The sequence below is a fragment of the Poromitra crassiceps genome (genome assembly GCF_964638095.1).
Source record: "Poromitra crassiceps genome assembly, chromosome: 21".
In the NCBI taxonomy this organism is placed as follows: Eukaryota; Metazoa; Chordata; class Actinopteri; order Beryciformes; family Melamphaidae; genus Poromitra; species Poromitra crassiceps.
The window spans coordinates 28752681-28767104 of record NC_139638.1 but is presented as its reverse complement, the minus strand read 5'-3'; the positions used below and the strand labels follow the sequence as shown (position 1 = coordinate 28767104).

General features: G+C 46.0%; 1 protein-coding gene across 1 annotated transcript; it reads left to right on the top strand.

Moving 5' to 3' along the window:
- Nucleotides 1-919: 919 nt before the first annotated feature.
- On the top strand, nucleotides 920-11194 carry LOC310795564 (E3 ubiquitin-protein ligase RNF34-like; the record flags this gene model as incomplete). Its single annotated transcript, XM_083657637.1, has 6 exons — nucleotides 920-1132; nucleotides 4339-4854; nucleotides 6943-7005; nucleotides 7151-7352; nucleotides 7556-7582; nucleotides 11010-11194. Exons 1-6 carry the CDS (start codon nucleotides 929-931, stop codon nucleotides 11192-11194), a joined length of 1197 nt encoding a protein of 398 aa, XP_083513763.1. The 5' UTR covers nucleotides 920-928.
- Nucleotides 11195-14424: the final 3230 nt, after the last annotated feature.

Below are 14424 nucleotides of genomic sequence, written 5' to 3'. Positions count from 1 at the left end.
TGTCTGTCTCTCCCTCTCTATGTCTCTCTCTCTCCCTCTCTATCTCTGTCTCTCTCTCTCCCAATCTCTCTCTCTCTCTCCCTCTCTCTTCTCACCAGAACCAAAAGACAGAATGTCATGGTGTGCTCTTTAAGGCTGTATAGTGTACACTGCTGCTCACTCTGTTCAAAGCACACACAGTATTACAGACTGTGCACCGGGTGCCATTGAAATCATCATGAATGTTCCACAGATGGAAAGAGTGTTGAAAAGGAAGGAATATGATGAAGGAAGAAGCATCTGAAGCTCACACAGAAGCCTTGTGACATCTGAAGCCTTGTGACATCTTTGTGAATAATAATGCATAACGTGCAGAATGAAGACCGTTACCTTTCTGTTTGCAATCTGGACTTCTCTTCAGTAGGGCTGCCTGCAACTAACCATTATTTTAATTATCGATTAATGTGTCGATTATTTTCTCGATTAATCGATTAGTTGTTTGGTCTATCAAATGTCAGAAAATGGTGAAAAAATTACGATCAGTGTTTCCCAAAGCCCAAGATAACGTCCTCTAATGTCTTGTTTTGTCCACAACCCAAAGATATTTAGTTTACTGTCATAGAGGAGTGAAGAAACCAGAAACATATTCACATTTAAGAAGCTCCAATTTTTTAAAAATTGTCTGAAAAAATGACTCAAAACGATTGATCGATTATCAAAATAGTTGTCGATTATTTTTCTGTCGATCGACTAATCGATTAATCGTTGCAGCTCTACTCTTCAGTTTTACAAGTCACTAAAACTCTCTCTCCCTCACTCTGTGTGTGTGTATGCGTATGTGTGTGTGTGTGTGTGTGTGTGTGTGTGTGTGTGTGTGTGTGTGTGTGTGTGTGCATGTATGTGTGTGTGTGTGCATCCGTGTGTGTGCGTGTAGGCGGGGGCGTCGTCCATGTGGGCGTCTTGCTGCGGGCTGCTGAACGAGGTGATGGGCACGGGCACGGTGCGGGCGCAGCAGCCGGGGTTCGGAGCGGGGGCCGGGCCCTTCCGCTTCGCCCCCAGCGCTGGGTACTCCACCTACCCCCCCACCAGCTCAGGGAGCGCCGCGCAGCTCTGCAAGGCCTGCGGACTGGCCTTCTCCGTCTTCAGACGCAAGGTGATACATACAGCTGCTACGCACATGAGGCACCCTCCGCTTCTAGAAGAATGAAGCCAATGCGGAAGCAATCTGGGACCCCAGAGTCTATTTTTTAGTCTATTTTTATTTGAAAAATAGACTCTGGGACAGACCTACCTTTTTCCCCGGCTTCCTGTACAGCGCGCCTCTCCTGCCATCGTCACTTCCTTTTCCGGCGCCTGTTTCGCTAATAACGTTAACGCAAAAACACTCTGCATAGAAGACGTCAACTCGTCTCACAACAACAGTGGAAAATGACTGGAGGTGTAGTAGTTGTGACTAGTAGCATCGTCAAAGCCGCGATGCAAGTTGCTATTTAGACTGTAAACAGTGGAGCACGGACGCGGAAAAGGAAGTGACAGTGGAGAGGCGCTCTGTATAGGAAGCTGGGAAAACGGTAGGGCTGTCCCAGAGTTTATTTTTCAAATAAAAATAGACTGGGTTCCCAGATTGATGGGGAAGTAAGTAACTTCAACCTGCATTCTTTCTAATGGCCAGCAGGGGGCGACTCCACTAGCTGTGTATGGACGTCAATGGGTGAAAAATACCCTACTTCTCACTTGATTTATGACCTCAGTCAACACTTTCCTAATGAGTTGATGCTCTCAATTGCTCATTTCAAGTCTTCTTCAATACAGAATAATGTTCATTTGGTCAATTATGGTGGTCCCATTTTGAGTCAAATAGATTGGACCGTGATTGACACGTGGCTTGCCAATTGCGGACCAATAGCAGGCCACGCTGTAGTTCTGTGGGAAACCCCAGGTCTCGTCGTGCTAGCTGCTTCTGGCTACAAATAGCCAAGATGGTGATGATCAAAATGCAACACTCGAGGCTTCAAAACAGGAGTCAGTCCACAAACCAATGGGTGACATCACGGTGGCTACGTCCATATTTTTATACGGTCTATGACCTCATAGACCGCTGTCATGACCACCCCTCTCATCCATACACAAATCAAAGACTATGTGTACAGATGAGAGTGGTGGTCATGACAACGGCAGCGGCGGCGCCAGGACCAGCCTGGACGGTTTGATTTGGGACAATGGAGCCCGGATTTCTCTAAATTTGGAAGCCAGGCATGAAATATTAACTACGTCTGGCATACTTCATCGTCCCGGCCCTTCCCGGGTCCCTGCACACACAGTCAGGCGGACATGTCACAGTTTAACGGCAGAGGCTATCTGCGCTGTCTGGCAGCAGCAGGACACCCTGAGCTTCAGATGGCTCTATCTATATCCTCACACCAGTTGCCATTCATTCCCAATGGCAGGTCCAATCCCTGGATACACACGTTTTGTCAGCGTGATATTTATATTATATTATATTTAGCGTGATATTTTCATAGCAAAAATAGATGTGCCATCATGGGATTAACGGGAATGATTGAAGCGAGTATCTGTCACGGTGGGGATGTGCTTTTGGTGGGACGCAGCTTATTTGCTTCTGCCCATTCAACTTCTCTCAGTCTAACTGACCTTCCACGTTTCAGGAGACATTGATAAGCCTCGAGAATGTCAGACCTCAACAGGCGTAGAGGTTTCCTCACTTCACTTTCCTAGAACATGACACACAGACAATGAACCCTTATTTTGGGTTGAAGTTGTCTTGTTGCTTTACAGATTTCCCTCATTAAAAATTGCACTGTAGGCCTTATATCATTTTCACACTAATTAGTGGTGTGATACTACTTGATGGATCATTCTCAAACTCATCTAAAAAATCATTTGTAAAATAAAGCAGTGTGTTGTGAGGCAAAGCTATTTAACACGGTTCAGAACGCAGGGCAAATTCAATGTGCTTCAAATAGCAGCCACAATGATTATGAGTGCATTATTTGGTACAACTTGCATGCTCCTGAGCTCAAACCTTACCCAACTACTTTAAAGTCCATTAAAGTCGCTGGGCACGCTAAGCATCACAATTGGCATGGAGGGTAGCTTAAAGGAACAGCTCACCCTAAAATACAAAATATGTATATTCCCTCTCACCTGTAGTGCTATTTATCCATCTATATTCTTTTGTGTTAGTTGCCTGAGTTTTGGATATATCGGCCGCAGAGTTTCTGCCTTCTCTCCAATAGAATGCAACTGGATGGCACTCGGCTTGTGGTGCTCAAAGTGCCAAAGAAATACATTTGATAAACTCAACAGCAATGTCTCTTTCCAGAAATCATGACCCGGTTACTCAAGATAATCCACAGACCTTGTTATGAGCAGTTTCATGTAGGAACTATTTTCTTTTGACCGAACTACACCCACTAACTGCTAGCTAGTTCCTACATGAGACTGCAAAAGAAAATAGTTCCTACATGAAACTGCTCACAACAAAGTCTGTACATTATCTTGAGTAACCGGGTCATGATTTCTGGAAAGAGATATTGCTGTTGAGTTTTTCAAATGTATTTTTTTTGTGCTTCGAGCACTACAAGCTGAGTGCCATCCAGTTCCATTGTATTCAAGAAAAGGCAGACATCTCTGCGGCCGATATCTCCAAAACTCAGGCAACTATCCCAAAACGATATAGATGGATAAATAGCACTACAGGTGAGAGGAAAAATATGTATTTTGGATTTTAGGGTGAGCTGTCCCTTTAAATAATGATGAAATATGGGTAACGCTTTAGAATACAGCCCACAAATAAGCATGTAGTTATAGTATAACTACGGGGTACAAGGAGTGTAGTTATAGTATAACTACGGGGTACAAGGAGTGAATTTAAACTTTAACTAGAGGGTAACAAGTACCCCTGGGGTAACTTGTACCCCGTAGTTATACTATAACTACACTCCTTGTACCCCGTAGTTATACTATAACTACATGCTTATTTGCGGGCTGTATTCTAAAGCGTTACCGAAATATGTGCACAGAAGGCAGCTATTGAATGTAGCAAAAAGTCATTGAACAGTTTGTTAGAAAATGATATTGTAAATTAAATTACTATGAGGATGACTGGCTGCTACAGTCAGAACAAATGCAATGGCTGTTCACTTGACTTTCTTCCTCTGTGTGTGTCTGTCTGCCTGTCTGTCTGTCTGTCTGTCTGTCTGTCTGTCTGTCTGCCTGTCTGTCTGTCTGTCTGTCTGTCTGCCTGCCTGCCTGCCTGCCTGTCTGTCTGTCTGTCTGCCTGTCTGTCTGTCTGTCTGTCTGTCTGTCTGTCTGTCTGTCTCTGCTCTCCCCCAACAGCACATCTGCTGTGATTGTAAGAAGAGTTTCTGTGCCCTGTGCTCGGTGCTGCAGGAGAACCTGCGCTGCTGCACCACCTGCCACCTGCTGCGCAGCACGGCCTTCCAGCGGCCGCGGCTCATGCAGCTGCGCGTCAAAGACCTGCGCCAGTACCTGCTGCTGCGCAACATCCCCACAGACACCTGCAGGGAGAAGGAGGACCTGGTGGACCTGGTGCTCTGCCACCAGGGGGCGGGGGAGTCCCCGAGGCCAGTGGAGGAAGAGGACGAGGAGGAGGACGAAGACGATGAGGAGGAGGAGGAGGAGGAGGAGGAGGAGGCGCGCGAGCTGGACGAAGACGGCGAGGGAGACGACGACGACGACGACGACGACACGGACAGTCTGCACTCGCTGCCGCACTCCCCGCTGCACGCCACGCCCCCTTCCGCCACACGCTCCGCCTCTGAACAGTCGGGCCTCTCCGCCTCTCAGGGAGACGCACTCAGCCGCAGTGACAGCTCAGGGACCCCCAGCCAGGTGGGGCAGCTTGTGCCTGCACACAAAACACACAGCCACTGTTCGCTCCATTTTTTTTTTTTTTTTTTTTTTACCTTTATTTATACAGGGAGAGTCTCACTGAGAGCAATGCTCTCTTTTTCAGGAGTGCCCTGTTCACATTCACTCACACATTCATACCTGGAAGCTGACCAGTACAACCACAGTCTGATCTGCTGGCCACTGATCAGCTCCACTGGAGCAGTTGGGGTTAAGGGCCTTGCTCAAGGGCACCTCAGTGATGTTAATGAGGGAGGGGCAAGCGCTGCCTTTTCACTTTCTCCACCCAGATTTATCCTGCCGGTCCCGGGGATTGAACCGACGACCTTCCGGTCACAAGCTCGCTTCTCTAACCATTTGGCCACCACTGCCCCTTGCTGTCAGCACCAGGCTCTCTGGATTACATGTCTACCCTGTAGCCACATACATGCAGAAAATAACACATACAAACATATTTGCCCCTCCACTCATTTCCATTATGCCTTGTGTCTTTGACATCTGTCCTCCTCCTATCCCAGATCGTTCATTTCAAAGGTGCCCCCATCAAGCGGAAAACGTGTTACGTCAGAGCGCTCGCAGTAGGGACCGTAGGGCTGCGCCGCGGTCGGCGAGCCTGCGGCGCAGCCGGCGTGCACCTCCGTCCCCAAACACGTGACTCGACACAGCTGACGTGAACAGCACAAGTATAATATAATGTATATTGGGCAGAGATAACAGGAGAGAGTGAAAGCTATTACCAAGTATATGCACTATACATTGTCTCCTTGGGCTAACTTCTAGTCATCGAAATCCTAGTGAAATCACACAATTGACTCATTTAGCTGGGGACTCCCCTCTCAGCTCGACATGAATGAGATCAGATTTATTTATCATTTGGTTTTTGGTATCTGTCTGGTTTATACATATACATATATACATATACATATATATACATATATACATATGTTGTTTTGCTTTGTTTGCTCTGGTTTGTCTCTGGTTTGTCTCTGGTTTGTCTCTGGTGGTTTGTATTGTAGTTTTGAATTGTTTCACACATTCTCTGGATTCATTTTCACCTCCACATGAAAAATGCGAAGCACTACAGCGCCGGTCCTAATGTCCATGTGAACGCTGGGAACAGCTGCGTTTGCTGCTGTGTGTCTACACAGCCCTGAGACCAGCCAGCGAGCAGGCTTAAGCCCTCTCTGCCTTTTCGAGGTCTGTTACGCTGAGTCCGTTACGTAACAAACACACAGGTTGATACAGTAACTCCCCCGGCGTCACAGCTGGAACCAAAGTAACAGCAGAGAGAAGACACCACGTGGTTCCTGCTCTCTCCTCTGGCCCTGGATCATCTCACTCCTCATTTTGTGTCTGGAGATCAAAAGCCTCTTCTCTTCGTTGGGGCACATTTTTAGGCGTGTTTATAGAAGGTCCATAGGTGTAAATCATGTTCTTACAACCAAAGGTCAAGTTTCCTATTTGTCAAACACAAGAACGCAGAGAGGAGTGGGCTATTATTTTTGCAACTTATCCCCAATGCACATCAATGGCTTGGATTATACAGGGCTACATACCCATACCAATTACCATACATACCTGATCCCCAACCTCCACCTTCAAAGTGAATAATTAACTGCTTAGTTGAGAGCTGTTACAAATTGAACCGAGGCAGTGTTTAAATATCCCTTTGCTTGCATTAGATGTCTCAATGGCTTCACATAGGCTACCGTTTTGCCAACTATTTACCAAAGCAGATACAGTAGCTGTTTTATGTCACTTTTGATCAAGTTAGTGATGTTCATATGGGGCTGGAAGACATAGTGATGAATTGTGATCAGGAACAGTGCGCTTTGTGATAGTGTGGCGAAATATAGATTAAGAGCTCTATGCAATCACACTTTCATTTGTATTTGAATGCACAGAAGATGGAGAAACAGCTCATGTCTTTTGAGATTTGCTCGATAAGCTTAAGCTTCAAGTGGAGTGATTGGGTAAAGTTATTTGATACATTAAAGAAGATAGCCGAGTGAAGAGCGAACCACCCTTCTGCGAATTTAAACTGACTGATCTTTTTCCGTTCAACCTCAGGAGCACGGGGACAGTGCAACGGTGTCCCTCTTGAACCTGGAGCCTACTGAAAATATCATAGAGGTGAGAAGATACGTCTTTGTTACATCTACCGAGACAGAATTTTTTTACAGGAAGTGGGGAAAAGTTAATTTTAGCACCAAGAGGCTCTCAGGGAATCCGATCTGTCCCGTTTGAGCGTGTCCTCACCTCTCCGTTCCCCCCCCAGGTGAGCCCGGCGACACAGAGGAGGATCAGGGCGTCGCTCTCTGATCTGGACACCGAGGAGGCCATCGAGAACCTCTCCGTCCGCCAGCTCAAAGAGATCCTCGCCAGGAACTTTGTCAATTACTCTGGCTGCTGCGAGAAATGGGAGCTGCTGGAGCGAGTGCATCGTCTCTACAGAGAAAATGAGCAGAACAGGAAATCCAGTAAGCTTTTTTTTAGGGGGGATGGGTGGGTGGTGGAGGGGGAGGGGGATTGTAAAAACTAGGACTACCTTCCCAATATATCCATCCAGTAGCAGCTGTATTGTCCTCGTTTCTGTGACTTATTGTAGTCTCTTTAGATTCACGAGAGTGACCTGAAATTTTATGTGCATGAAAAACACACTTCCTCTTCCTTTCTCTTCCAGTGGAAAATGTGAACAGCATAACTGCAGGTAAATATTCTTGTTTGATTGAACTATCAAATTACCTGCTTGAACTATAAGACAAGTGTCTACATGCAAATACAGATTTACTTATCTGTTATGATGTGGTACAGCTTTTAATGCATAATTTGAGGGTGCACAATTGTTTTTAAAGAGCATGGTGCAGGTTGGAGACCACATTGCATTCATATGTGGAAGGGGTATATATATAGCAATGGGATTTGGGGGGGATTTTTTTCTAAATCACTCATAGCTGCATTGAGCTGCACTTAGACTAGTTTTTGTAACCAGCAGGGGGCACTGTTCTATGTCATGGAACTCCCTGCAGTGATGTCACCACCCATTTTTCAGCCCAACATATGAGGATTTCTGAGTGGTTTTATGTCGGCTCTGGTATCTGTCACCTTTTTTTTCACTCTTTGAATCCCTGTGTCAGCCCCAGCAGAACATTCTCCTCTTGTGATGTCACTCTGCTTGTTATGTCACACGCCCATATATAGAATTCCACCTTTTTCCTCCATATTTATACCCTGGGGGCCTGTGATTCTTTTCTTTTTTTGGGGGGGATATTTTCATTATAATCATGAGCCCGAAATGTAAATTCAGATTTTGTTGGAACCTGCACCACGCTCTTTAAGGCTATTTTTCTTTGTATCTTAGTCTAATAATAGTTTTTTGCCCATTCTCATATGTAAATCAAGTGGTAGCATATCCTCCACCTGTCTGCAACAGTGGAGTCGGAGGTAAGATGTTTTTCTACGCACAGGCACGTCACCGCACCTCTACCATCTCCTCCCTGCACAGATACACATTTTACTCATTTAGTTTTGCAGTACTGCAGCTGTACTGCTACTGCAGCAGTACAGCTGCAGCAATAAAAGTCTATTTCTTTTTTTTTAGCTTTTTTTTTTTTTTTAGCTTTTTTTCATTGAAATAGCTTTTGCTATTTCAATGTTTTCTTCGTAGCCCCCTGGTCTGGCAGCAGTGGCCACACCGTGGCAGCAGCACTGTGAAGCTAAATGAGTAACATCTGTATACTGCACATGCAATTATCTGATATATGACTTTTGACTGCAGCAGTAAAGGCATGCTGTGGCTAAGTGACCTACTTGATCCCTGCCATCGCTCTGTATTTCATCATCTTGATCCTGAGTGTCATTCCCTCCTCCGGCCTGACTCCGTTTCTTTCTCCACACACCCTGTGCCTCTTCTCAGCGTGCGTGGTCTCACTCCGTCCATAAGCACTGTCCGTCTCTCACCCTGTCATTAGCGCGCTCTCTGAGAGCTTTTCCCTCTTTACGACCCCGTCATGTTATTTTAGTAGCAGCATGTCTCCATCGGGTGTAATCACATTTGCAAGCATGCGTCCCTAGAGGCAGCCTGCGCTGGTGCAAAGGGCTGCAGGAGGATATTAGCCTACTTAATACAGAAATGCTAAGTGCAGATCTGGAGGGATACTGCGACATGCTGCAGCCTTATTAGCTTTTCCCCCACGGCATATCTATATATCTATATCTATATATAGATATAGATATATATATGTTTATACAACAGTTAGTTCCGGCCGGGCAATTTGATTGGACAAGAGGGATCCTACGAGTGCCGTTATTTCATGATAACGCACTGGCGCTTCACTGTGTGTAGATCACTCCGCTTCACAGCTGCTCTAATCAACAAAACGCTTCACAGCTGTAGAGTAGACAGTAGTAAAGTAGACAGCATGCAGTTAATTAGGCTGATTGGGCTACATTTTCGGCAAAGCAGAAAGCTGAGGGAACTATTTTTGTTGGCGGAGGAATAAATAGATTTATTAATCTATCCAATTTAATAGAACTGTTGTATAAAAGCAATATCACACTCGAGGTCGTGCGGTTGTTCTCTAATATCGGCACTGCTGTGATTAGCTGATATTAGCCAACAACCGCACTCCCTCTCGTGTGATATTGCTTATATATATATATATATATATATATATATATATGGGTACTGTGATATTGCTTATATATATATATATATATATATATATATATATATATATATGGGTACTGTAGAGGTAAAAGCACTCACCTACCACCACAGAGACCCGGGTTCAGTTCCCGGCACTGGTACATCCGGCTTGGTCAGACGTTTCTACAGACACAACTGGCCGTGTCTGCGGGTGCGAAGCGGTTGGGGTATGAGTCCTGGTCACTGCACTAGCGCCTCCTCTGGTTGGTCGGGGCGCCTGTTCGGGGGGAGGGGAACTGGGGGGGAAATGCTACGTCCTGCCGGTGAAACTCCTCGCTGTCAGGTGAAAAGAAGCAGCTGGCGACCGTCGGTGGAAGCATGTGCTAGTCTACAACTCTCCCCCAGATCGGCAGAGGGGGTGGAGCAACGGCCAAGACAGCGGGGGGAGTTGGCCAAGTACAATTGGGTAGAAAACAGGAGAAAAAACAGAGGGGGGAAAACAACAACAGTTTGATTGGCCGATCTTGATTGGATCACTGATTGAAATTATGCATTTCGTGGGTTACACAGCCCTTCCTCACTGCTGGCCAGTTGATGCCAGCTAGGCGCTGTGGGACTGCAGAGTAGTCCTATCAACACACTGTGGGACTGCAGACTCAGAGTAGTCCTACGTCAACACACTGTGGGACTGCAGAGTAGTCCTACGTCAACACAAGTCACAAGTCAGCATTTCACCAGCGGTTTTGCCATCAGAAATCCTGTGGCGAAACCTGATTGGCCGCCGGGCTGTTACGGAAGTCCGGGTCTCTGCATGCATTGGTGTATCGTTCAAAATGTACCGCCTCACGCCGTCCGTGGTTGGTCGATTCATATGCCTGTCACGCATTTTGTTTTGGTCTTAGGGGGGCGGTCCTGAACCACTTTTCAAGAGTAGCGCACCAGACGTAGCTAGGCCTATCTATCTACATCTGACTAACTGTGAGGCTAACTGCTAGGGGTGGGGGAAAAAATCGATACACCATAGTATCGCAATATTTTGCCTGATGATATTGTATTGATATTTGGACGCCACGTATCAATATTAAAAAAAAAAAAAAATGCAGGCCATGCCATGCCAGGCCACCCTCTGCCCAAAGCACCCGATGTTGCAGTCCGCACCTGCAGTGGCGTATTGAGTCCAGAGAAGCTTAATAATGTAGCCTACATGTGGGGCAAAAACAAAACAAAACAAAAAAACACTGCATGTTTTACTTCCGGTGAGGAAAGGTAGGAAAAGGTAGGAAAAGGAGTTGGACAATATATCGAAATATCGCAATATTCAACATATCGCAATACATACATACATACATACATATCGCGTATCGTGGGCATCTGGTGATTCCCACCCCTACTAACTGCAGAGCATCTGTACATTGTGAAATACAGCATCATCGTCGGCCTCTCCGACCCCGTAACACCAAAACTAACTTACACATCATTCCGTCCGCAGATGTGGTGAAGGCTCAGCTGGCGTCCGACGACAACCTGTGTCGCATCTGCATGGACGCCGTCATCGACTGTGTGCTGCTGGAGTGCGGCCACATGGTCACCTGTACCAAATGTGGGAAGAGGATGAGCGAGTGTCCCATCTGCAGGCAGTACGTGGTACGGGCCGTGCACGTCTTCAAGTCTTAGAACCTCTTAGTGTGCACACGCGCGCGCCCCTGGAGCTGCCTCGGGGCATGCACATGTCCAAAGAACCCGAGTTATAGCGGTGAAGAATGAACATGGACTGTGCATGTTCCCCACAGGGCGCCGCGCTGCAGGGCGCGACAGGCGTGTGTACACCCCCCCCATACCCCCCGGTCTCTGTGCCCGGCTCGCGCCTGGATCGGAGCCAGACTGTTGCCTACGGCCCAACACACTTTGTTCCCTCCCCCCCCCCCGACTAACTCCTGCTCCCATCCCGCTCCAGTGGATCTCTCTCTCGCCCGCTGTGGACTGGCATCAGCTGCACTGGGAAACTCTCTCTCTCTCATCTACAGAGTGCCAAAGTCACGCCCTCTTCCGGGTTTCGGCATTGGGACCCAAGGGGTTTCATTCCACATTCATTATTCCATAGCTGTTTCGTAAAATCCTTATAAAAAGAGTTTTACTCGGTCAAACCAAGCGATTCAGCTATATTCAGACTAGGAGAGACCAGAGAACATTTCACTCGGACCAGAAGTAAAAAAAGAAATAAAAAAAGATTATTAAAAAAATATATATATTTTTTTTGTCCGAGTTGTTCCTTGGTCTCTCCTGATTCTGAATGTAGCTGAATCGCTTGGTTTTTTATAAGGATTTTACAAAATTATCTTAGGTCCCATGCCGAACACGGAAGAGGGGGTGACTTTGGCACTCAAGTCTGTGTTCTTTTTTCATTTGAGTGTTTGGTTTTCATTCCAATGATTCACAAGCAGGAGAGGAGAGGAGGCGGTCCGCGGTGGATACTTGAATTGGATTGGTTGCTCTGTGTGTGACAGGTTGTAACAGTGCCGAAAGAGACGCTATCCCATGCTTCGAGTGGATATGGTTTACACATTGATGCCCCCCGACACCATGTATCTCCCTCAATGTTCTTTAAGATGTGCAATATCAGGGGGGAAAAGACCCTTCTATGTTTATCGAGGAACTGTCTGTCCATTAATCAGAATAGCACCGCCAGAGTACATGCACTCGTCCTGTCTTACACACAAGACCAGAGTACATGCACTCGTCCTGTCTTACACACAGGAGCGTGTAAGACCAGAGTACATGCACTCATCTTGTCTTAGGCTTAGTTCACACCGGCCACCCAAGCCTTGCCTACGCCTTGCCTTTACCCACGCTTTTAAATAGGCGTCCGTTTTAGTCAACGAGGCTGTGTACACAGGGCGCCTCAACGTGAACCCTGCGTGTACCCACGCCTCGCCTGTGCCTTGCCGATTTTATCGTTTAGGCGTGAGTTCTATTTTCAAGCCGACTAGGCGCGTGCAGGCAGGCTTCTTCTGTCAATCCATGAAAGAAAAACGCGACAATATCCGTGGGAAATGGCAAAGTCAACTGAATTTCAAAATAAAATGGAGTTACTACAACAGTGTTGAGCAGAGAGAGAGAGAGATTGACGGGTGGCTATCCCGTGGGGCTTTCTCCCCGTCGGCAAACAAATCTTCGGGAGAGAGAATAGCGACCGAAGAAGCAAGATGGACAATGTTGTTGTGCCAGCACATATTCTTGCAAGATTACCTCTCTAAAAAGTCTGACTATAGTCAGACCTGGTTATACATATCCAGCATCAATAGAACATTAAATATATCAGATTTATTTTACATACACATGATAATTCGCGACCACGCGTGAAAAAATACAGCCGGGAGAGAGGAGAGGCACTTGTGACTCGGCTCCAGGTTCAGCGTGCAAAGGCGTACGGTGTGATCGGTTCACGCCCAGCTCAAGGTCTGCAGGCGTAGGCGTGGGTTGAGGCAAGGCAAGGCGTAGGTTCCCTGTGTCTGTGTGAACGTAGCGTAACACACGGGAGCGCGTAAGGTGCCAAACGTCATGCCTTTAACCAGTTGTATTTGGATTTCACTATATTATGCACCTCATAACCAGCAAGCTTGGTGCGATTTTTTTTTGTCTCAGTTTTCTCAGATGAACAATAGGTTGTAAAGTGTTCCGCTGAAAACCTTGTATCTCCAAACTGTTTCTAAGAAAAACAGTCTTGTTTGATTCATCCATGCATTTTGAGTGATTAGCTTTGAAAGGCTTTCATAAACCAAAGGGTTGTAGAAATGTCTCAACCGAAAGAGGAGCATGTGGACCCATCCTTCAGTTAAAGTTGAGACATGAAAATGACCACAGTTTGGAGATGGGAGGTTTTCACCCAACCACAACGTTCTGAACCTTTGAACTCTGGCTGATCTGTTTTTTTATTGCGTTTCCATCTCCACATCGAAAATGAAGGGCACAGATGTGAGCAGTATTGAGGCGATGGCGTCTACCGAGGTGATCTATCACTCCGTGTGCTGCAGTTAGGCCTACATTCCTGTGTCGGATAACTCGCGGCAAGCATCAATCATTCCATTCCCAAGTCTACCAAGTGTCTTGTTTGAGTGTGTTGTCCATTACTGTGTTGAAACGTATACAGTAGGTATCAGGTGCTACTGCCTCTGTTCAGAGCATAACAGAACTTCTTGTCATGTTGTTGAGGTGTCCTTTGAAACATCCAGTTTACCATGGGGGGGGGGGGAGGAAGCAGATTCCCAAACCTGGTTTACTTCAACCTGTTTATGCAAATGAGACACTTGTTTTCCTGTTATGAGAGTTTACTCAAATGTCACTAAAATATCTACGTATGCCTGCGGTATGTTAACATAGAGAAAAAAAAAGCTGATTGCTGTTAAGTGACTCGCATAGATAGCTTATATTGTTGTTTACTGATAAGTTATTATAAAATGTATATTTTTCCATTCATTTGGGAGACTTAATATCATTTGTTTAAAATTGTAATTAGTACGGAGGTTTTAAGATATACCATTTTTCAGAATGTATATCCAACTGGATTTTGGTCAGATGATTTTCTCACTTATCGATCTCAAACCGAGTCCTCTGATCATGTCACATCTCACAATTAAAGTTGCGTCATGATCTTGCTTTCTACTAGCGTTCTTGTCCTAAGTCTGCTTCAGATCCAAAACGGACGTTGCCACCATGCGACTGTAACACTGTCTCTCTTGTAAGCCTGTCTGTCGATGCTGCCGTTTCTCAAAGATGTCAATCATGGGCAGCTATATATCAGAGGAGGAGGATATCATGAACACTCATAATCCTGGATCCTTTATATTTTGGAATGTTGAACCTTTTTATTTTGGTAAACAAGAGGAAAAATTATTTATTAGATTCAA